This window comes from Amia ocellicauda, chromosome 14 (assembly GCF_036373705.1).
Source record: "Amia ocellicauda isolate fAmiCal2 chromosome 14, fAmiCal2.hap1, whole genome shotgun sequence".
Lineage (NCBI taxonomy): Eukaryota > Metazoa > Chordata > Actinopteri > Amiiformes > Amiidae > Amia > Amia ocellicauda.
This window is the reverse complement of record NC_089863.1, coordinates 14,724,557-14,749,713: the sequence shown is the minus strand read 5'-3', so window position 1 is coordinate 14,749,713 and position 25,157 is coordinate 14,724,557. Positions and strand designations below refer to the sequence as shown.

General features: G+C 36.7%; 2 protein-coding genes across 2 annotated transcripts; both read right to left on the bottom strand.

The window, feature by feature from the left end:
• Window positions 1–8,824: 8,824 nt before the first annotated feature.
• Window positions 8,825–12,370, bottom strand: LOC136768832 (tryptase). The gene is made up of 5 exons (XM_066723214.1): window positions 12,239–12,370; window positions 11,894–12,032; window positions 10,607–10,827; window positions 9,600–9,721; window positions 8,825–9,352 (listed from the first exon to the last, which is right to left on the bottom strand). Exons 1-5 carry the CDS (start codon window positions 12,291–12,293, stop codon window positions 9,194–9,196), a joined length of 696 nt encoding a protein of 231 aa, XP_066579311.1. The 5' UTR covers window positions 12,294–12,370; the 3' UTR covers window positions 8,825–9,193.
• A 2,893-nt stretch (window positions 12,371–15,263) lies between these two features.
• Window positions 15,264–20,982, bottom strand: LOC136768831 (serine protease 33). The gene is made up of 5 exons (XM_066723213.1): window positions 20,847–20,982; window positions 19,867–20,005; window positions 19,503–19,723; window positions 16,195–16,319; window positions 15,264–15,833 (listed from the first exon to the last, which is right to left on the bottom strand). The coding sequence occupies exons 1-5, from the start codon at window positions 20,896–20,898 to the stop codon at window positions 15,672–15,674; spliced, it is 699 nt and encodes a 232-aa protein (XP_066579310.1). The 5' UTR covers window positions 20,899–20,982; the 3' UTR covers window positions 15,264–15,671.
• Window positions 20,983–25,157: the final 4,175 nt, after the last annotated feature.

Below are 25,157 nucleotides of genomic sequence, written 5' to 3'. Positions count from 1 at the left end.
ATATTACACATGCACACAACAACCAAACAGGAATGTTATTTATATCCCATACTCATAATGACTTGACCCTGGTACTGGACTTAATTGTCTACAGAATTCTGTCTTTAACATCACTATTCTACTGTATTGTTGTCATTCTTATTTGTATTCATATTATGATTATTTACATTTTTTCTGAATTTGGTCTGTCCTTTCATTGACACTGTGTGTGTGTGTGTGTGTGTGTGTGTGTGTGTGTGTGTATATGGCTCTGATGCACAATACTTCTGGCCATCATCAGATACCTGTCTTGACCAAGTACAGTTACTGTGGATATGGAATCAGTGCTTTTATCATCATGAGAAGTATTACATGATTAAAATAACTATCAGCAGAATGACTGTAATGCTTTCTACTATTACCCTGACTGGGACTATTGCAACTTTCCTTTCATTTCTGTTACAGCCTCATATTCTGTAATTTCTAGTCTACACAGACAGACTTTAAATTTAATTTTGGAATTTACTTATATTAAGCTTATAATATTTCCCTCAAAGACCTGCCTTTATTGCAATTGAGAACTCCATATCATTTGCATGGTGTGTGTCTCTTACACATATAACTGTAAACATGTTTTAAATTAACTTCCTGAAGGGAGTTTAATTGGCAAAGGGTATAAATTGTATTACTAGCAATGGATACATTATTGAGATGAATACTCTGATGGTGGGCAGATGTTTAGGACTGAGCAAACCAACATAGTGATGAAGCCTGAAGTAAAACATCTTGCATATAACACATATAAACATTTTTAAAGGGGATATCTTTGGCTCCATTATTATACTTTAGTAAACTAGTTTATTACTACACTGTAACAGTGCATCTATAAGGTATTGGTAATAACATGTAATTCCAGTGTTTATTACACATTCCTAAAACATGATAAAGACCACCTTGATATAAAAGTCTTACCACTTTTACTTCATCCCCTATTGTAACATTCTTCTTCTTCTTCTTCTTCTTCTTCTTCTTCTTCTTCTTCTTCTTCTTCTTCTTCTTCATATTATTATTATTATTATTATTATTATTATTAGTAGTAGTAGTAGTAGTAGTAGTAGTAGTACTAGTATTATTATTATTATTATTAATAATAATAATAATAATAATAATAATAATAATAATAATAATAATAATAATATGTGTTATACTTATACTAATAACATATTTTCCCCAGCTTGTTTTACAACTCTCAGAAATATATCACAAGACATAATACTATTACATCAAGAATATGCAAAATACAGTCCTAATTAAGGGCTAGACCAAATTAAAAAACTGACATATCAGCTTAAGTGTTACCACTTTTTGTCTTTCAGATTGTGCTAGAGTTCAATATATTTGGTTTAACTTTATTATATTATTATTATTTTTTATCATTTTATTTTGACTGTGTTGTATAAAGTGTGTCAACATCATCATCTTGCCCAACAACAGCGTGGAGATAATAGCAGTGCTACAAACTAGTATTGTAAAATTACTTGTCTACTGTCATTTGGTTCAGAACCCCCTACTGCACATTCATTTTCTAATTACATTAACTTCCAAAGGAAGACCAGGTTGATAAGGATATTTGTTCATGCTGCTCGGCTCTTATCTCTGCTCTGCTGTTATTGGGCAATACGATGATGCTCACACTTTGTGCAACATGGTCAAAATAAAATGATAACAAATAATAATAATATAATAAAGTTAAACAAAATAAATTGAACTCTAGCACAACCTAAAAGACAAAAAGTGGTAACACTATATTTTAAGTATCCATTATAAACAATCTATTAACATTGACATGCTTACCACAATCTATTATCATATTCTGGCATTCCATTGATTAGCTGCTATAAAACATCATATAATGCTATTTAATTACATGTAGTATAAAAATACTACTTTATGTTATAGGTCTATCTATAAGTTAAGCTCATAAGTACCATTTATAATTCAGATTATGTGATGCATTTCTGAATTGTGTTTTTTTCTGTTTTTGGTCCCTATTCTATTTGTACCATAGTATTTGTTTTAGAACTGTAGTACTGTAGTATAATACAAGGTACTACAGGATTCAAAAGTGTGCTATAGTATATCACATGCTACTACAGTATACTATAATATAAAAGTCCACTATAGTATAACAAGCCACTACAGTGTACTTTAGAATAATAGTTTATGGTATAATAGAGTGCACTACAGTATTTGTAGTGCTGTAGTACATCATGTAATAAAGTATACTATAGAAACTGTTATAGGGAATTATTTAAGGTATGTAGGTATGTAGTATATGTGGATAATATGGCATGATAATATTAATATTATTGCATTGCTACTGGAGATTCTGAACCGATGCAGTTTAAAGCTCATACAGGTATTTGAATGCAGCCCCAGACCAGGTGTTTGAATGCTTTGCAGTTTTACTGAGCTGTTCAGCAAAGTCTCAGTACAACTGATCTCTCACAGCAGAGCAGAGCCAAGAGCAGCAGCTGATATCACAGTGGGAGAGGAGAGAGCAGGGCAGCCCTCAGGAATGAACACAGAGTTGGATCTAGAGACACATACACTTTCCCCATAGTGTCAACACTGCTGTGGTACCATGGGGTCTCTGTTACCCCACCCCAATGGTACTGTCAATGTAACTTTTTTCATGGTACCAGAGCAGGGTTCATAATTGACTGTTAAATACTGAAGGTGAATACTACAACGGTATAATTAAATCTAGTGAAATCAGTACAGTCCCTGTTCTCCTTACCATTCACTCCAATGTTCCCCCAGCCTGTACACCAGCACTCCCAGCCCCAGGTGAAGTCTTCAGCATTAGCCTCAGCCAAAGTGACAGGGCTGATGTACCGGGTGTAGGAAAATGGCTTCCTGAGCTCAAACAGGTTGATGTTATAGCCTTTGTAGGTCTGATTAACCACATACTCATATTTCCTGATGGGCTTCCTCTACATGGGAATTTATTTTTTGTGTGAATTGTATATTTGTAGATGGTATGCTCCTAGGCACACACTGGATGTCTAGATGAGATACAATAAAGTGATACTAGAACAATGTATAACAGGCCTCTTTTTTATGTGAAGTGCATTTTCAAATGGAAATTTTTAAGTTATTATTATATTTCTTTTAGCTGATGTCCTTATCCAGGGTGACTTATTATTGTTACAATACATAATCTTGTATTAGTTAGTTAATGTTTATTGTGAAATGAGTCATGTAAAGAACATTCATTAGATGACAAATGATACTATTTTGATTTGATTTTGTGATGTATATTTGCTGTTTTGTGAGGGCACGGAGTGGATTTTGCAAATTAAATGTATAATTTTGGCCAACATGTTTTAGTTTGGGGCTGCATGTTCATGGTTTTAAAAAAGTGAATTATGTTTGGGCAAATGTGCTCAAGCAAATTGAAAAACTATTACTAGTATTATTGTTATACAATATATCACATTATTTGTATATACACTCACCTAAAGGATTATTAGGAACACCTGTTCAATTTCTCATTAATGCAATTATCTAATCAACCAATCACATGGCAGTTGCTTCAATGCATTTAGGGGTGTGGTCCTGGTCAAGACAATCTCCTGAACTCCAAACTGAATGTCTGAATGGGAAAGAAAGGTGATTTAAGCAATTTTGAGCGTGGCATGGTTGTTGGTGCCAGACGGGCCGGTCTGAGTATTTCACAATCTGCTCAGTTATTGGGATTTTCAAGCACAACCATTTCTAGGGTTTACAAAGAATGGTGTGAAAAGGGAAAAACATCCAGTATGCGGCAGTCCTGTGGGCGAAAATGCCTTGTTGATGCTAGAGGTCAGAGGAGAATGGGCCGACTGATTCAAGCTGATAGAAGAGCAACTTTGACTGAAATAACCACTTGTTACAACCGAGGTATGCAGCAAAGCATTTGTGAAGCCACAACACGTACAACCTTGAGGCGGATGGGCTACAACAGCAGAAGACCCCACCGGGTACCACTCATCTCCACTACAAATAGGAAAAAGAGGCTACAATTTGCACAAGCTCACCAAAATTGGACAGTTGAAGACTGGAAAAATGTTGCCTGGTCTGATGAGTCTCGATTTCTGTTGAGACATTCAGATGGTACAGTCAGAATTTGGCGTAAACAGAATGAGAACATGGATCCATCATGCCTTGTTACCACTGTGCAGGCTGGTGGTGGTGGTGTAATGGTGTGGGGATGTTTTCTTCTTTCACTTAAGGCCCCTTAGTGCCACTTGGGCATCGTTTAAATGCCACGGCCTACCTGAGCATTGTTTCTGACCATGTCCATCCCTTTATGACCACCATGTACCCATCCTCTGATGGCTACTTCCAGCAGGATAATGCACCATGTCACAAAGGTCGAATCATTTCAAATTGGTTTCTTGAACATGACAATGAGTTCACTGTACTAAACTGGCCCCCACAGTCACCAGATCTCAACCCAATAGAGCATCTTTGGGATGTGGTGGAACGGGAGCTTCGTGCCCTGGATGTGCATCCCACAAATCTCCATCAACTGCAAGATGCTATCCTATCAATATGGGCCAACATTTCTAAAGAATGCTTTCAGCACCTTGTTGAATCAATGCCACGTAGAATTAAGGCAGTTCTGAAGGCGAAAGGGGGTCAAACACAGTATTAGTATGGTGTTCCTAATAATCCTTTAGGTGAGTGTATATTGATACATGTACATTAAGTAAAAAAATAAACACACTTTGATGTTGTGGTATTGCATGAGCATTTCACTTCTTTTCTACGGATTATATCTGCTTAGAAATGTTCAGTCCTGATCATTTAGACAATCTCATTCTTAAACATGAACTATTTATCTAAATTGTGTATATATGGATTACCTTTAAATATATGTATATCTTACTGTCTGTCTGTCTAAATGGAATGAGTATTTTGTACTTTATTATTTTACCATGCCACACTTACTATGTTCTCTTGTAATCTTAGTCTGTATTGCAGTTTGGGGTGTACAGTATTTCACCCTATTCAAACAAAACAGTTATTCAGTTATGAAATCTTCAGATGACCATGTTTTGTTCTAAAACAATGTAAACAAGTTGAAATCTTTTTAAAAACATGTCAAGGTAAACATGTTTGTACTGGTTTATCCACAGAGAGATATATGACTGGCACAGGTATTCTTCTAGCACATGTACACCTAACAAAGAACCATAACATGGCATGATGATAAAACACGATATACATAGAACGATAAGTGATATAACACCTAAATATACAACATATCTTAAAGTACAAGTCATCTGGAAGCTGTGTACGGTCTCAATGCATTTGATGCTGAGGATTAATTCAACTGAAAATGGTCAAAACAGTGGACTTTTATTGAATGTTAAATTTGACAGTGTCCTCTCTTAAGAAGCTGCTGTCTGGGGGGGGCGTTGCTGCTTTGGGTATGTCCAGTGCCATTTCAGATAAGAGAGGCTCTGCAGGACAAGCAGGACAGAGACCCGTCTCACAGACACCCTGCCTGCTCTGCATCTCCCTTTCCCCTCTCCACCGCTCACAGCTGAACGATACTCTGAATCTTACACAGAGCGCTCAGCTTCTGACGCTGAGGGCAAGACCGAGCCTGGCTCCGAGCCTGAGGAAAGCCATGAGGTCATTCAAATTGATTTAATATATATACTGTGAAATGTCAGATTGAAAGTGGATTATTTTCTTAATGTTTGTATTGTTTACGTATTTCATGTATGTTTGTACAGTTTTGTGTTGACGAGTCCTACATCAACATGAATGTGAATTTCAATGTGAAGAGCACATGTCATGCTCTGTAATGCAAGGGAGCAATGAGGGTCTGTAGAGACACTCATAAGAGGAGCAGATTTAACACTTTTTTATGAACTACTCATGTGTTCTATTTTAATAGAATATGAAATGTAGTAGAAAGTTGTATCAGATCAGACTGGACTGGACAGAAACACCCCACCAAGACTGAGTTTTCATGCTTCTGCACTTGTGTTACAAGTCACCTACAAACTGTTGACAGAGTGGATGAGGGTCGACAGCAGAGGTTCCCCATCCTGCGGTTGTGACAAAGTCAGGGTGAGTTTTGTTTAATATGTTTTAAAATTATTATTATTATTATTATTATTATTATTATTATTATTATTATTATTATTAAATTATTATACTGTTATTTTATATATATTATTTTGTAAGTAAAAATATGATTGCTTAATATGTTTTTGCATTATTGTTACTATTATTATATAGTATTTGTTATTTGTATTTATTAATTTGTACTTAAAAATATGATAATTATGTCAAATTAAATCAAAAGTATAAACCACATTAATGTACATAGTAATACAACAGTAATACATATGATACAAAAAAACATGTCTTAGCATTTTAGGGGTTAGAGGCTAATTGGACAATGTTAAAATGGGGTAAGGTTTTGAAGCCCTGGCCTACAGAGTCATTTTAAATCCCAGCGCACAGCATTGTCTAAGCCCTGCTACCCGCTCTCAATGCCGTTGTTGGCTCTGTATTAGACAAGTGTCTAAAAGTTGCATGAATAGATTAATAATACCCCTGTGCTACTGGTAAACCTGTGCGTTTACATCATACTTTGGACTATGTTGAGGGTGAGCCTATTTGGTTCTGTGTCTGTGAAATAAGCCATTTTACAAAACATAGAGTTTCAGGGTTTAGTAGAATGCAGTTTTGGGTCGTCTAAATATGACGTTGTGCTTATTTCAGTCTGCTGTGTGTGTTTCCTGAAGACTGATTGCATTTTCACTATGTAGATTACTCCTAGAAGTTATATAAATAATTTTACAAAACTTAAAATTGGCAGTAAAATACCTTTTGTGATTATTATATCCTTGTAATGTGGCCCGTTTCTGTGTTTTGTATGTGTTTCTTGCTTGCAGTTGTCACCATGTATTTGTAGGTCTTAAAAATAAGGTATTTCCAAAGGAATAGAAACTTAAGTGTTTCTCACTTTATTTACAGTAGATACCTGATATACTTTGTTGCCAGAATCAGGTATAACTTTGAAAAAGAAGCCAACAGTGAAAGACTTAATAGAATATATATGGAATATGCTGGAAATGTAATGGAATGACATTACTCCGTACAGGTCAGTGTTTCTTTCTGTCCAATGTTGGTGTTGTGAACCAGAAATTAATTACAAGTATCTGCACAACATTTTTGGAGTATCTTTTTCTACTTCTGACTATGTTCCATGTTGTAAAAAGTGTGTGTGTGTTTGTGTATTTTATTAATTCTATACATTTGAGCACAAACAAATGATATTATATATATACATATATATATAATTTTATACATATGAGTACTCACAAATAGTGCTTCACTGTGTCTCTCTCTGTGCTTCACTAGTCTTTAGTGTCTATTGATAAATAAAACAAAAGATTTTTATTATTATATGTGTGTGTGTGTGTTTGCATATATATATGTATGTATGTGTAATGAAATTAAATGCAGTATATTCTTAAATATGATACATGTTAAGGCTATGTTTGAGCATTCACTAATGTAACAAATATAATTAACATAATGTAACAAAGTACAGGGCTGGTCAAAATGTACAGATATAATTCTATACATTTCACTGTTGTTCTCTAAGAAAAGTGGTGTATTTGACTTTAGTTTCTTTTGATAAATATAAACTAAAGAGATATAGGCATGTGTGTTTATCTGTGTTTGCTTAAATTTGTATGTAATGACATGCAATATATGTAAGTCTATACATTTCTTAATTGATTTTTTCTTACCTTTTTATTTTGCCAACACAGTATCATCCTAAGCCTTAAAACATAAAACATATAAACTAAAAACACATGGACGTATGTCCATGTGGGTTCAAATCCCACTCTGGGTAAATATTCATTTTTCTTTTTTAATTTACTAAAACAGTATCATAAAACAATATAACCATAAATATATATAAAATGTATATTTTTCTTATTTTTTTAATTTACTAAAACAGTATAATCAAACATTATAATCTAAAATAAAATATATATGTGTATTTACAACTTTTCCTATTATTTCTTATTTACTAAAACAGTATCATAAAACAATATAACCTAATATATATGTATTTAAAACTTTTATTTTTTAATTTACTAAAACAGTATCACAGTTTCAACAGATGTAATCATTTGAACAAGCAGTTCTCAAATAGCATCTAATATATATATATATATTCTCTTTTCATTTACTTAAACAGTATCATAAAACAATATAACCTTAAAAATGTATATGTATTTAAAACTTTTATTTTTTAATTTACTAAAACAGTATCATAAAACAATATAACCTAATATATATATATATATATATATATATATAACTTATTTTTTAATTTACTAAAACAGTATCATAAAACAATATAACTTTAAAAATGTATATGTGTTTATGCTATTAAACATTACACCTCCACACCAGCAGGGTGAGGTACCCTCGGTCCCTCACCACGATGGATGTCACCCTAGCAAGGTGGCTACCATCTTACCAGATGACCTATGACCTTACAAGATGGCCACCGTTCAAGATGGCTGGTGCCATCCAAGATGACCTATGACCTTACAAGATGGCCGCCGTCCAAGATGGCTGACAGGGAGGGTCAAAGGGTAACTCAGAGGTTGCTGGGAAGGAGAGAGAAGTTCCGGTTCAAAGGTGGGGGTAACCGGAAGGTGAGGTGGGCCTTCCGGCTGTCACTTTGACGTGAGCTGCCATTATGACTACTATCAGTGGATCAGTAAAAGAAGAGCAGCCACAGACCAGGTGTTTGAATGGTTTGCAATTTTATTGATCTCTTTAGCAGAGTCTCAGTACAACTGATCTCTCATAGCAGAGCAGAGCCAAGAGCAGACTCACGCCAGAGAGAGAGGAGGAGAGAAAAGTGGTGGGGATTATAGGGAAAAAGGTATGGGCAAAGACAGAACAAAGGCAAAATAAAGAACTTCTCTATTCCTCTGATACCCCACCCCATCTTCCCTAGCTCTCCTCTCTTCTCTCTCTCCCACCTTCTCTCTCTCTCTCTCTCTCTCTCTCACCACACAACTTCTCCATCTCCTACAGTTTGTGATTAATTAGAGCAGTGCAATAAGCCAGCCAGCCAAGCTGAGGGCGCTGTGCCCCAACCTCAGACATGCTATTCAGGCTGGCATTTGATCCACTTAAGCTGGTTGTAGACAGAGCTGAAGATTGTCGGTATGATGGGAGGACGGCAATTGCTCTGCCCTTGAGAGACCACCCCAAACAGGACCCATTCTTTATTCACTTCACAGAACAGAGGGCCACCAGAGTCACCCTGAAAAGAAAGAGATAGAGAAGAAGAGAATCTTTCAGTACAGTACACACCAGGACAGGGTTTGGCAACACAATGAGAGAGAAGCAATGAAGTGTCTGAAAGTAATTGACACGCATTACATGAGAGGATTTAAACAATGAGCCAGGAAAAGAGAGAAAGAATTTGATAGACATTCTCTTTGTAATAAACTATTTCCCAAATTCCATTACAATACTCATGCTAGAAAAGTCTTAGGTTTCAGACTTACAGGGCAGAACATGGTGTCTTTGTCACTGGCTTTGGCACAGAATGTGTGGTTACTTGTGGTTATTTGATTGCATTCATCGCCATCTAGAAGATTCACCTTGACACTCACAGCTTTCCATTTGGCTTCCCAAGAGAATTGGATAAAAATACAAAAAATATCATGGCAAAGATTGTTTATTGCACCATAGTGCTGGCATAGTCCCCTGTGCTACCTTGTGGTTTGCTGTGCTGCAGCATAAGTGTATTGTGTTTAAATCAGGGGTGGGGTCCAATCCTGATCCTGTGGAGCCCCAATCTAGCAGGTGTTATATTCATAAAATCTCAAATCATGTTTTGCAAAAACACTTCCAATCAATTAAATTTGGTAGTTGAATTCCCTTCAGCCATCAAGGACCCAATTGTACGAAAGTGGATATGTGACTTCTCTGAATGCTCACGAACTAAAATGGATTCCCATGGTGGTCTAGGGAGTCCTTGGAGCCAGATTATGACATGCCAGGGCCCTAAACTGTGAGGCACCCACAGCATTATCAAAGAAGTGTATTATTCTTACACAAAGAATACTGAGAAAATAAATGCAAATCATGTATTATTATTATTATTTTTTTATTTTTTTTTGTATTATTATTATTATTATTTTTTTCTTGGCAGACGCCCTTATCCAGGGCGACTTACAAAATACATGCTTTGAATTTGCATGTAGATATCAGTAAAAACTATCCATCGAATTAAAACCTATATCTCACAAGAATTTGAAACCCTAATCTGTAATGTACTGAGCTAATGCTTAGATCCAGCACTGGGTGTCCTATTGAAGTACCTACACTGAAACTCTCCAGGTCCACCCATGTGTTACTGCATGCGGTACTGTGCTAAAATGTATTGGCATACAATGTAGTGTAGAGTAGAAATATACATGGAAATCCTGAACATATTGGCTACATAATACATTCATGTAAACCAGTAGTTAAGCCAAGTTATAGTTCAATCATGTGTTATCTCAATTACCTGCCGAAATAACGTCCCAGGAAGCCACATGGCACTTAGCTGCGGCTTCTTTATCAGGCATCATGGTTTCCGGGTGAAAGATGGGAACCACTTTGACTTGACTCTCCAGATGTAACAGGGCGAGGTCGAAGTCATAATGACAGAGATGTTTGACTTTTAGGCCTTGTCCCTCTGGTAGCTCTTTCTTATACAGCCAGATTGTACACCTGTCAAGTGTCACCCTATTGACAGTAGCACAACAAACAATTAATGCACAAATATTAAAAAATACATCAACAATATTTCAGTATTTGCAGTAGTAGCACTGGCCCATCCATGGTACTGTATATTGGCGAGACCAGGCTTTGTCATACTTTTTATATGTCTCCGGTCCATACATCATATAACACTGTTATGAATGAAAAAAATAATGTACACATTGATAGTATTTAGATGTTCATTTTTCAATTCAGTATGAGTTTAAATAGACAGTGTGTGCTTGTGACAACCAGCCCAATCAAGTTGCAGAAAGCTCCTTCATGATTAAAAACTTTAATCTGAGCGTTACTGTTTAGTTCGTGAATTCTCTGTATTTAACAATCAAGGAACTGGAAATTTAGAAAAAGGAACCATAACCTTAACATGCTCTAAACATGTGCCTCTGCTATTTCTATTTTTCTTAAAGCACCCACATTCCCCCTATTATAATTACTGTCAAGAGTAAGTTTTGTTGGGTGGTATTTATGAAGCCTGTAAACCGATATGAGTCTGTCAGTGAGTGGCATCTTCATGTCAAATGCCACATCTAAATGTTTATTTTGGTATCAGACCTAAGTAATTTTCAAATGCCTTAAATATGTATCCTACTAGCTGCCTCTTCAGCTGATATTGTTACAGGCTTACACTGGGGTTGATTGTCTCACGTGAAAATATGTGACAACTAACTCCAACATCATGTGAAACCCTGCCCTAAATAGACTTTATGCTAGCTGTATGCCTACCTTAACTACCTACATAACATGATGTAGTGTAGGTTTTTAGATAAAATATGAAAAGAGAGCTGATTAGTTACCCCAAAGTAACAAAGTTTTATTACGTTAATATTGGGACACCATATATACACATTTTGCGATCAATACATGAAATTACAAAATAGTTGATTACAAATGAAGATGTCACACATTTTGATGTAATGTTTTTGTGGCTGCACCCTGTAGTGCAGCAGGTATGAGCTGTCTGACAACTTACCCATGAGACAACTAGCCCTATACGTGTAGGAAAATAAAGGAAAGTAGGAAACACACTGACCGATCAAAGATGTGTTTAGCCGTCAAAACCCACTGGTCAGTCACCAGGACGCCTGGGTACATTTGTGAGTCCACTTCGACTCCCACCACCCAGTTCCAATCATTACTGGGTGTTTTGCCAGGACCCATTACACCGAACACTTTAGTGGGTGGTAAAGAGAATGAGAGAGGAAGGGGGGAGAGGGATAAGCAATATTTTAAACAGAAACATTAACACACTGCACTGACCACATTTAGCCCTCAGATATGTTTAACCTGCTCTGAGCTGTATGAATAGAGAGAGAGAGAGGGAGGAACTGAAAGAGAGATGGTGGATTAATTGATTTAATTGGAATTCTAGTCTTACCTTCATAGGTATTCAGGGCCAGGACAAGCAGCAGAATCTGCAGAAAAATCATCATAACCTTCCTGAATTGGATCCTCACTGGATACACAGAACTACTGCAACTACTGCAGCTCACTAGACACAGGACTGACTCGCCCCACTCTACTGGACCCCACCGGAGACACTTGGCTTTATATAGACACCCACTGACACACCCATAGACCACTTTCCCTCCCCACACACACACACACGCACACACACGTACACACATACACACACACACACACACACTTAATATCATCATCATGATGACTTGACATAAGACCTGACATACTGAGTGCTTACTGAAACCCTCTATTGTGACAAAGGATGTGCTTTAGGCCTTATCTTGTAACACAGCCACTGTACCTGCACTACAACCCTCAATTTGTGCATGACTGTAGCACTCTGATGTTTTCTCATTGAGTTACTCTTATTGTCACTTAATTATTCTTCATTAACTTTTTTCTATGCATCTATCAGAAGCTTTCAGTGTGAAAATATTCTGCCTAATGAATTGCTAACCAGTTGAGAAAACAAGTCAGGTTAGGATAATTGTGATCTAAAATCAATGATTACAAACAGAGTAATTCATGCTGGTACTGATTTCACTCTATATACTTCTTGTTTATATGCATTTTGTCATATTGGTCAGTCTACATTGACACCTCTGCAAGTAGAAATGCATACAGGTAGACACTTAGTTAATTTATGTGGTCTGAAGCTGTGCTGTATTGGAAGGGATCTGAGTCGTGTGCTTCAGGGCCAGCTGATGGAGGGGAATCTTCTCTGGGCCCAGCTCTTGGGGTTTCAGGGCCTTGTGCCGCAGCGAGTCCGGGGTGCTCGCCTACAGGTGCGTCCAGAACTTAAGTGCTCTCTTCTGGATGTATACAAGCAGCGGGTAGCGGCCTAATTCAGCTCTGCATGCAGTATGAGGAGTTTGGTTTATCCTTTTGTAAATACAAAGGTCTACATTAAAAGATACTTTTTAAATGAACATAAACATTGAGGTCCAAAGTGTTTTGTATGTTTTTGTTCATTGAGGAGCTCTCAATTACTCAAATAATTTAATATTTTAAAGTAAGAAAAGTCTTCTGTGTCATATAAAGGAGATTCAACAAAAATAACATACTGGGGCCCTTTGTTGCTTCTGGTTTCAACAGTAACACAGTTTAAATGTTTTTCTGATCTTGGTATCTCACATTCAGGCTGTTTTAGTGGTGCCTATCTTTATGGCAGAGAGAAAATATTTAGGTAAAACTAAGAGAGACAAACATTTAAATAGTATCACAGAACATGTATTGCACTTTAACGTACACTGACATAGATTTAGTAATACATACAAATGTAAATAGTACACTGTGCACAATGAAATAACAATAATAAAAAAAACACCCACACCATAAATACTCTATTGCACTTGTGCACACTACTACTGTAGTAGTAAACTACTAGCTAATAATTATCATCATTTCATTGGCAACTGCAGTACTCCACCACAAAACCATCTCATTGCCAATATTTTCAAAAATGTGTTTATTACTTCATCTGATTGAGCTGGATTAATGCCTTATATATAGTTTATTAAGGTATGTTCATATTTCAAAAAGTTATGACATTTTAAACTGTTAAATTACACTTTATCTACTTTTTGTCATACACTATACTTTGATCTGTAATTCTAGACTGTATTGCACTTTTAGTGCTCTGGATAAAGGTGTCTGCTATGAAATAATAATAATAATTATATATATATATATATATAAATAATAAAATACAAAAGGTTTGTTAAAATTCCAGTGACATTCTCTTCATAAACTCCTCAACAATATACACTTATATCCATCATATGAATATGAAATGAAATGTAGCACACATATCCCTGACACTTGTGTTCTGACCTCACTATGACACTATACTCGAGTCATAGATTAAATGCCCCTCTCCCTGTCGGGTTTACATGCTGTTAGTTTATTGCACTAGAGATGAGCTGTTTACCCGCAGCCATGCAAAGGGAAAAGGGTCTTGTGCATTGCGCCTTTGTTTAATACCAGTGTTTAATGATTTACCAAGTGATTTTCCATGTCACTGATAGAGCTACAGCCATGAATAGAAGTTTGATAAAGTTTAGATTACAACACAATATACAGCAGAACAGAGTACAACAGACCCACAACAGAGAGCATAATGATAATAGGAAACAAAAGCATTACGCATTGCCATTTACCATGAAACGTCCATCAGCAACTTATTTTACCCTGAAACCCACAATAAATGCACCAGTTACCATGTACTTTTAAAATGTGACCATTTCAGGATATATTATTCAGACAATAGCGTTTGCACATAAACTGTGTGCTTACATGTGGAAATGAGCATGTTTCTGACTGGTTTTGTGGTGCAGGGTCACATATTTACATTTTATCACATTGCAGCAGCATTTAGAAGTATTCAGCAGGTCAATATTTCTGTCATTGCTCCATAACATTTGGTTGGCTATTTATCTGCTTACATGGTATGTTGTTAATTATAAAGCAATACTGATTCCGATTGCAAATCAGTTGGCTGGCTTGTTGCATGCATAGAGGTCACACAGAAGCATCACTTGACACAACAGGTAAGTTGAAATAATGACTAACATCTGATACATGCCTCTACCTTGCGCCTTCTTGTCCTGGTCTTATTTTCTGCACTCTCTTTTAAAAGATGCCATCTCTACTCCTCAGTTCTCTCGCATCAGCAGCACTGCTGTAACCTGTGCCTCATCTGCCACTGGTTCACTTTATAGGGGCGCTCATGTTACATCTCAGTCTCTCCGCTTGTATTTGGCATATTGGGTGCAGCGCCAAAATGCTCAGTTGTATTTTTTTTCTTTTTTGTACATGTTTTTATTTATGTCTTTGGTATTCTGGGCCCTGTTCACAACCATTATTTCCCAAACAATATTGTGTACCATACACAATCAGTCAGCTAATGGATCAGTACAGAAGTTCAGCCCCAGACCAGGTGTTTGAATGCTTTGCGGTTTTATTGAGCTGTTCAGCAGAGTCACAGTACAACTGATCTCTCATAGCAGAGCAGAGCCAAGAGTAGACTCACAACATAGACAGAGGGGGAGAGGTGGTGAGGATTATAGGGAGAGTAGACATAGATAGAATAAAGGCAAAATAAAAAATGTATATGTATTTCTCCTCTGCATATAGGCCGCAATTTCTCTTCTGCAGTAAAGGGTGTTGACTTCCGAGGGTTTGTGTGATATCTCCTCTCTCTCTCTCTCTCTCTCTCTCTCTCTCTCTCTCTTTCATTTTTCTCCCTCCCATCCTCTCTCTCCACTCTGTTTCCTGCAGTTTGTGATTTATACGAGCTAAGCAATAAGCCAGCCAGCCAGTCAGGCAGGGGGCGCTCTGTCCCGACCTCAGTCATTCTTTTCAGTTTGGCAATCAAGCCACTTAAGCTGGTCATAGACAGAGCTGAAGATTGTTGGAATGCTGGGATTATTGCATACACCTCGAGAAGCCACACCGAACAGGACCCATTCTTTATTCACTTCACAGTACAGTGGGCCACCAGAGTCACCCTGAAAAGAGAGGGGGGGGGAGAACCCTTCAGTATTTCAGTAGTAAACACACCAGGACAGGGTTTGACAACACACAGACAGAGAGAGAGATAGAGAGAGGGAGAGAGAGTCTGACAGTAATAAATGGAAATGACATGACAGGAATGAAATTATCAGTGTCAGTTATGATATACAGAGAGACAGAGAGAGTCTGACAGTAATAAATGGAAATGACATGACAGGAATGAAATTATGAGGGTCAGTTACAATATATATATAGAGAGAGAGCAAGATTAAGTAATACAGATTCCCTCCATAATAAACTGCTTCCTGGATTCAAACTGAATGCTCAAACTAGAATATTCTGCAGTTTCAGACTTACCTGGCAGAATGTGGTGTCTGTGACATTGGCACTGGCACAGAACGTGTGTTGATCTGGCTTAAATGTATTGCATCTTTTGTTATCCACAAGACGCACTCTGGCACTTACAGCTCTCCAGCTCAAACCTTATGAAAAACATAAATAAATATATTGTTTGTTGTACCAAACTGTAGCATACTGTGATAGTCAGCTGTGTAACCGTGTGGTGTGGTGACAGTATAGGGTTCTGCGTACTGCTACAAAAAAAGTTTATTGTGTTATAGCAGAGGTGGGGTCCAAACCTGGTCCTGTGGAGACCCAGTCCTGCAAATTGTTATAGGTCATCTCTAAAATCATCAATTAATTAAGACATGGAAAACGCTTCCCTTTGTTTCCGATCCATACATCTTTTTGTAAAACTCACTAATTAAGGGGTCATTTGAATTCCCTTCACCCATCAAGGATCCAATTGCTCTTAATTAGACAAGTATTATTCTTGCACAAAGAACAATGAGAATAATACATGTAAAAGGTTTGTATGTAGACATTTGTAAAGTTGCACTGAAAAACTAAAAAACATAGTAAAGCATTTACCCCATCATAATAAGAGGCCTAAGCTTTAGTGTGCTTAGGTATCAGAACTGGTGACTGAATCCAGCACTGGACATCCAGGTACTTACACTGAATCATTCCACGTGCACCCCCCATGTTACAGCACTAACACTGTTATAGCATGTTACAGAGTACTGTGCTGAAGTATATTGCCCTAGAGTGAAAGAAATGTACAAGAAAGAACCTGTACATATTTGGGTTTTATATTATGGTGTCATTAATAAATGATTAGTAAATAGTTTATAAAACAGTTAGCAACCAATAATAATCCCATTCATAAATTACCAAAAACACTTAATAAGATAAAATGAAATAAACAAAATAGTTTGTAGGGAGCTGTCAAATGATGAATGATAAATCAGACCTTATAAAGGTTTATTAATATACTGTAAATGGGATTGTGGTTCCTAACAACCTCTCCTCACAGGTGTACCTCAAGGCTTCGTCCTGGGTCCCCTCCTATTCTCTCTCTACACTCGCTCCCTGGGCCCCCTCATCGCATCCCATGGTTTCTCCTACCACTTCTACGCTGATGATGCCCAAATCTTCCTGTCTTTTCCCTCTTCTGACCCTCTCACCCCCTCTCGCATTTCTTCCTGCTTGTCTGCTATCTCTGCCTGGATACACTCACACCACCTCAAGCTCAACCTCTCCAACCTCTCCTTTTGCTGATCTATCCATCTCAATTCCCTTGGAATCCACGACAGTCTCTCCTTCTTCTTCCGCTAAAAATCTAGGAGTCACCCTCGATCCTGCGCTCTCCTACACCCAGCACATCACCACACTAACACGCACCTGTAGATTCTTCCTGAGCAACATACGCAGGATCCATCCCTTTCTCACCGACTACTCAACTCAGCTGCTCGTCCAGTCACTGGTCCTCTGGACTGGACTACTGCAACTCCCTCCTGGCCGGCCTGCCTGTGTCCACTACCCGCCGCTCCAGCTCATCCAGAACTCTGCGGCTCGTCTGGTGTCTCTCTGTCACGATTCGCACACGCTACTCCACTGCTCCGCTCCCTCCACTGGCTCCCGATAGCGGCACGCATTCAGTTCAAGACATTGACTCTCACCTACCGCTGTCTTGACCACACTGCACCAAGTTACCTTCAGACACTCATCTCTCCATACATCCCTTCCAGACCACTGCGCTCCTCCAGTGCCAGAAGACTAACTCTGCCTCCTCTCTCCTTCCTCCAGAGCCGCTCCTTCTCATCCCTGGCCCCTAAATGGTGGAACGACCCTCCCACTGAAGTCAAAACAGCAGAGTCCTTGACCTCCTTCCAGCGCTTACTCAAGACACATCAATACTTGTAATATTAGTCCTTTACTCTCCTGTAAGATATCACTTTATGTTTTATCATGCTTCTTGCACTACTAGAACTCATATTATTGATTTCCCCTTTGCTCCTTTGAATGTGACCTGACATCTTGACTGCAATTATCTTTTACTTTCCAGGATGTAAGACCTCATTTATTGTTTTCACTTGTGTAAATTTGAATTTCTACAATGTATTATGCTCTGAATTGCTTTGTATTATGTAATTCTGAATTTGTAATATTTTATTCGCCCTGGAAAAGGTCATCTGCCAATAAATAAATAATAATAATAATGACATAGTTACCAGTGGCTTCCCAGCTCTGGTGCAGAAGCTGCAAATTCAAATATCTAAATTGAAAGATTTTTGTCCTAAATGAACGTAAACATAATCAAATATATCTCCAGTGAGACAAATGTGTTCATCGAGCTAAACACAGGTTGGCCTGCCAGTGACGCCTTCTGAGAACCCACTTTGAAATGTTATGATGTCACATCAACAGGAGTTTACAAAGCTTGATTTAAAGTATCACAGCTGAAACTGCGAGACAAAGAACTATAGGGCTGCATTGTAAATATTTTGAAATTTCACAACTTCTCCTTTTGTAAGTTTTATCAGACAGTGTCTTCCAGCCTGGAATATTATAAAAAAAAAAATCCGTCAGAGGCTGTGCAAATACTGGTCATTCTCTGTATGAAGGATTCAGTTACCTGTAATGAAATCACTATTTCATACATGCTATTGTTTTATGTTTGGTTTTAGTTATAGTGTAGTGCAGGGGGTGTCAAACTCCTGGAGGTCCCCAGTGTTTAGTATGTTTTTTGTTCCAACAGGAGCTCTCATTTACTCAGTTAACGTGTCATTATTTTCTTACTATATATATATATATATATATATATATATATATATATATATATATATATAGCTCTGGAAAAAATTAAGAGACCACTGCACATCTCTACATGTATGGCAGCCATGCCATTCCATTCATATTTTTATTAGGAATTTGGGAGAAATGTTGTCATTTTACCCAAACACATACCTATAAATACTAAAACCAGAGAAACTGATAATTTTGCAGTGGTCTCTTACTTTTTTCCAGAGCTGTATATATATATATATATATATATATATATATATATTTTTTTTTTTTTTTATGGTTAGTTACTATCCATTTATAGGCATAATATAAATAATAGACATAATAGACTCAAAATTTTCATCCCACACAACATTCTTAGATTCTGTAGAGCATTTTGAAATCCATCCAGTTAAGGACCTTAAGGATCTGAGAGGTGGGCTGGAACACAAACCACAAGGCCCTCCATCCCTCTTGGAGAGGAGTTTGACCCCCCTGTTGTAGTGTATGTTATCTCAATCTGAATTGCTGTTAGTTACCTGGCTGTTTGGCATTCCAGGAACCCACATGGCACATGGTGGCAGCTTTTGCATCAGGCATCGCGGTTTTGGGAAGGATGATGGGAACCACATTGAGTTCACTCTCCAGTTGCAGAAGGGCAAGGTCGTATCTATGATCACTGAAGTTTATGACTCGTACACCTTTGCCTTTTGGCAGATGTGGGTTAAATGGTGAAACACTAACACTGTCCATTGCCACCCTATGAAGAGAAAGGCAACACACCAAGACACAAACATAAAAACACGTTAATAATTGTTTGGTTAGTGTTTGCAGCAGCACAGGCATAGCTGTGCAGTACCGGTGTAGGAAAATTAGGAGGTTTGGTCCGATGACCCCACTGACCCATCAAAGATGTGTTTTGATGTCAGAACCCAGTTTTCACGCACCAGGACACCTGGGTAAACGTGTGAGCCCACTTTGATCCCCACAACCCAGTTCCAATCAGTGTTTGTTTCCACGCCATTCCCACTGATACTGGACACTAGGGAAAGAGTAAGGCAGATAGACATAGAGGGATGATGGGGGTGGGAGAAGAGGATAAGCAACTCATCTTTGATACAGACACAATCACACACACTCCACTGAGTGCACTGGGCCCTACAATATGTTTACATTACTCTGAGATATATAAAAACAGAGAGAGGAAGGGAGAGATGAAGAGGGAGAGGGAGAGAGAGAGAGACTGCAAAATATATATCCTGGCAAAATGCTTAACCAAGCTCAAAGATTTAAGACAAAGGCAAATCCTGACCAAGTACAGGCTCAGTAACAGTAACCACAGCCTGCCCAGGGAAAATAGGCTGTGTGATCACTGTGAGACAGAGATGCACTTCCTCCTACACTGCAATAAATACAAAGAAACGAGAAACATATTGTCCTGCAAAATCACTGTCTCTCTCCCAAACAAAATATGTAACTCCCTGTCACAGCCTGGGGGCCACTGGGTGAACCATCAGCACATGGGAACTGCAGGGAAGAGATGTGTGTGTATATATATATATATATATATATATATATATATATATATATATATATATATATATACAGTATATACAATTATGTAAATGTATTATTTTAGTACTATTATTGTTTATTGTTGTGTCTATTAATGCAGTATTATTATTATTACAACTATTCTAGTCATTATTACTGTTATTTGTATTATCATCATCATCATTATTGTTCAACTTCATCATCATTAACATCTCTCCCAGTACAACATTTCTTTAGATTAATCTATATCTCCCTATTTCCCCAGTTTCTCATTTATTATTTTGAATTAATTCCTGTCACTATGATATTCATTGATTTACTCATCTTACCTTCATAGGTGTTCAGGGCCAGGACAAGGAACAGCAACTGCAGAAAAAGCATCTTGACTCTCACTGGACAACAGAACTGATCTACCTCTCACCAACTACTGGACACAGGACTGACTCTCTCCCACTCTACTGGACCCCACTGGAGACACTGCACTTAAATAGACCTCACTGTCACACTCTATAATAGAGAGACTCCCACTGACACGCCCACAGTCCACAGATGTCACACACACACATGCACACACACTCACACACACACACACACACACACACACACACACACACACACACACACACACACACACCCCCACACAATGCATTTTCATAAGTGTCATGATGACTTGACATTTGTTTCTGCATTCTTCCCTCTCTCTGGAACATTAATTTTACTCTGCCCATATGTGTTACATTCTTATTAAACTACTAGTGTGATTTGTATCCATATATTGAAACTATTAAATTGTTTGTTTGATTATTTATTTAATTATTTAATTTACCCGTCGAAGATGTGTTTCGACATCAGAACTCTCTTTAACCCAACCAAAATGCCTGGGTAGATTGCCCCACTGCAATGGAGGTCAAGGTATAGATGTTTAATACAGATGTAAAAAGTAAATTCAGACTACAGTGAGCATAATTTAGTCACTAATTGAATTGAGCTCCACAGTACATCTGTAGATTTGAAAGGGAAACATAAAGAGAGAGATGTGGTGGATTATGGGAATTTACAGACTGGACATGACTAGATTATAAATAGATCTGAGAAGCACTCAAAAGCCCTCACCTACAGTCACATATTACACATGCACACAACAACCAAACAGGAATGTTATTTATATCCCATACTCATAATGACTTGACCCTGGTACTGGACTCTTACTATATTCCCTATTTTACCGTGACTGTACTCTTGGAATATAATATTGCCCACTGTCTTTAGATGAGCTTGCAAGTTTAATTGTCTACAGAATTCTGTCTTCAACATCACTATTCTACTGTATTTTTGTCATTCTTATTTGTATTCATATTATAATTATTTACGCTTTTTCTGCATTTGGTTGTGTCTGGACACCTTTTGCCTGTCCTTTCATTGACATTGTGTATGTGTGTGTGTGTGTGTGTGTGTGTGTGTGTGTGTGTGTGTGTGTGTGTATGTATGTGTGTGTATTATTATTATTATTATTATTATTATTATTATTATTATTATTATTATTATTATTATTATTATTATTATTATTATTTTTACTGTTACTGACTGGGACAACTTTCCTTTCATTGCTGCTACAGCCCCATATTCTGTAATTTATATTCTACTTTACTTTCCCTGCACCCCCTATAATTGAATGTGTTTCCACCTCACTGTTCTGCACTAAATAGTCCCCTGTAGGAACATAAGCACTTTAATGTACAGTACTAATCTTCTCATATCTATTTGTAAGTGCTTAATATATTTCATATGTTTACATATAGCAATTAAGGCACTTCATTGTCCTTTAAGAAAGCATCACAGACTTCAAATGCAGCACTAACACTTTTCATTGGCTTTTGGATCTGACACAAAACAAAGCTATGTTCTCTACTGGTTAGCTGGGGTGCTTTTATTATTTCTATTAAAGACCTGCCATTATTGCAATTGAGAACTCCACAGCATTTGCATGGTGTGTGTCTCTTGCACATATGTGTAAAAATGTATTAAATGAACTTCCTGAAGGGAGAAAATACTATAGAAACATCCATGACTTTCTATGCCAGCTAGAAAAGGTTGTGGATAGGAAAACTGTGATTAAAATGCAGCCTAAATCTGTAGATTATTATGTATTATTATGGTTATGATTATGATTGGACAATTTCAAAGACAATATAATACAAACAAGAACATTCAAACATACTAATTTGCCCTCCTGGATATTTTACATATATACATTAATTGGACAACACATTCCAATACATTCCCTTCCATACATTTGCAAAGGGTATACATTGTATTACTAGCAATGGATACATTATTGAGATGAATACTCTGATGGTGGGCAGATGTTAAGGATTGAGCAAACCAACATAGTGGTGAAGTCTGAAGTATAACATCATGCATATAACGCATATAATACATTTTTAAAGGGGATATCTTTGGCTTATACTTTACCATATCCAAGTAAACTAGCATGCTTATTACTACACCGTAACAGTTCATCTATAAGGTATTTGTAGTACAATGTAATTCCAATGTTTATTACACATTCATAAAACATGTATTTAACATTGATAAAGAGCACCTTGATATAAATGTCTTACCACTTTTACTTCATCCGCTATTGTAACATGATTATTTTTATACGTTTATTTATTAGTTACATACTAATAATATATTTCACATGCTAGTTATACAACTCTCAGAAATATATCACAAGACATAATACTACAACATCAAGAATATGCAAAATACAGTCCTAATTAAGGGCTAAACCAAATCAAATCAGTGGCATACTAGCTTACCCTATTGCAGTTTAATTAATTTGTAAGAAAACACTTTCTACTATATATTATTATTGTCTTGGCACCTTTTTGCTTTTCTTCTTGAGGTGTGAGTTTTCTGTGTGTCTTTATTGAATTGAAGGCATTGATGATTAAACAAATGTGTTTTAATTTAATTAATTTTATTCCATTTTATGAAGTGGCATTGCATAAGGTGTATTACCATCGTTGAATAAGCATCTTGCTCAACACCAGCAACAATAAGAGCTTGTTCTTGTGGGGTAGTAATTGATTATACTAATACTTACATTGATGCTTCAACAATATGATACTAACTAGTGCATCTACAATAACTTTATCCATAGCCCGCAATTGTAACACAAGAATCCAACTATACAATAACAATAGTCCATCAAATGAACCCAAGTAACTTATAAAATTATACACCATCTTATTATAACTTGACTATACTGTTATTTCTGTTACAAACTAGTATTGTAAAATTACTTGTCTACTGTCATTTGACTAAGAACCCCCTACCGCAACATGACTAAACAATACAATTTAAAATAGCACATAGATATCATAAATTCCAAAGGAAGACCAGATTGATAAGGATATTTGTTCGGCTCTTATCTCAACTGTGCCAACTGTTGTTGGGCAAGACGATGATGCTGACACATTTTGTGCAACACAGTAAAAAAACTAAGAAAACAATAGTACACTAAATTTAAACAAAATATATTTAACTCTAGCAGGACCTGAAAGACAAAAAGTGTCCAGGCTTGTTAGGGAATAATAATAATAATAATAATAATAATAATAATAATAATAATAATAATAATAACATTCAACCTCATTATCAACATTATTTGATCAATTAAATGTAGAATAGTAATGTTACTTCATCTTAATTAATTGCCCTGCACATTATATAAGCAAATCAAAATATTGTTTAAATGAAGGGGAACTCTTGAAATAAGGAGGTTGTTGAAGGTTATTCAGGCTTTTGTTCCAAAAGATCTCCAGGATTTCTGGAGATCCCAAAACACGGCCTGCTTAACTGATGTGAAGTTAAGTTTCCAAGACTATTTAACTTATACTTAGTCACTTAGACAACCCTTTCCCTGGATATTATCACTTACTTTCTGCTGTTTCATTTATTTGTTGGTTGGATGGTTTATTTAGCTTTCCAGTTTAGTACTACTCTCTGTATTCTCACAGAAGCACTCATCAGAAACTCATTATTTGTAAACTTTGTATTATAGAAAGCTGCCATATCAACTACTACTACTACTAATTATGATAATAATAATAATAATAATAATAATAATAATAATAATAATAATAATAATAATAATAATAATAATAATATATATGTATGTATTATATACAGTACTGTGCAAAAGTTTTAGGCAGGTGTGAAAAAACGAAAGGATCACTCTCACCAGTAGAAGCACTGGCCTGTAGTCCACAGTTCTGATTCTTTTCAACAATCTGATCTGATCTTGGGGAATAACCTCCCCATTTCATTGGCAGCCTGCACGGTCAGGTGTGCTGTAAGACATTACCTCTATAGGCTACATAGACTCCCTCCTACCCATGATACAAAAGAACCTTCTATACCCTGACCCACATTTATTCTATTGTTTTATACTATACATTGATTTATTTTCTCAGATTTATCAGCCCACAGTATTTCAATGTGACAATATCACAAACTGAAACAGAGACAGCTTTCTAGGAAGAATAAAACAAGGTGAGGCTGCTGAAGACAGTTTACTGTCAAAAGTCCTACACCATGGCAAGACAACAAGCAACAAGCAACAAGACACACGG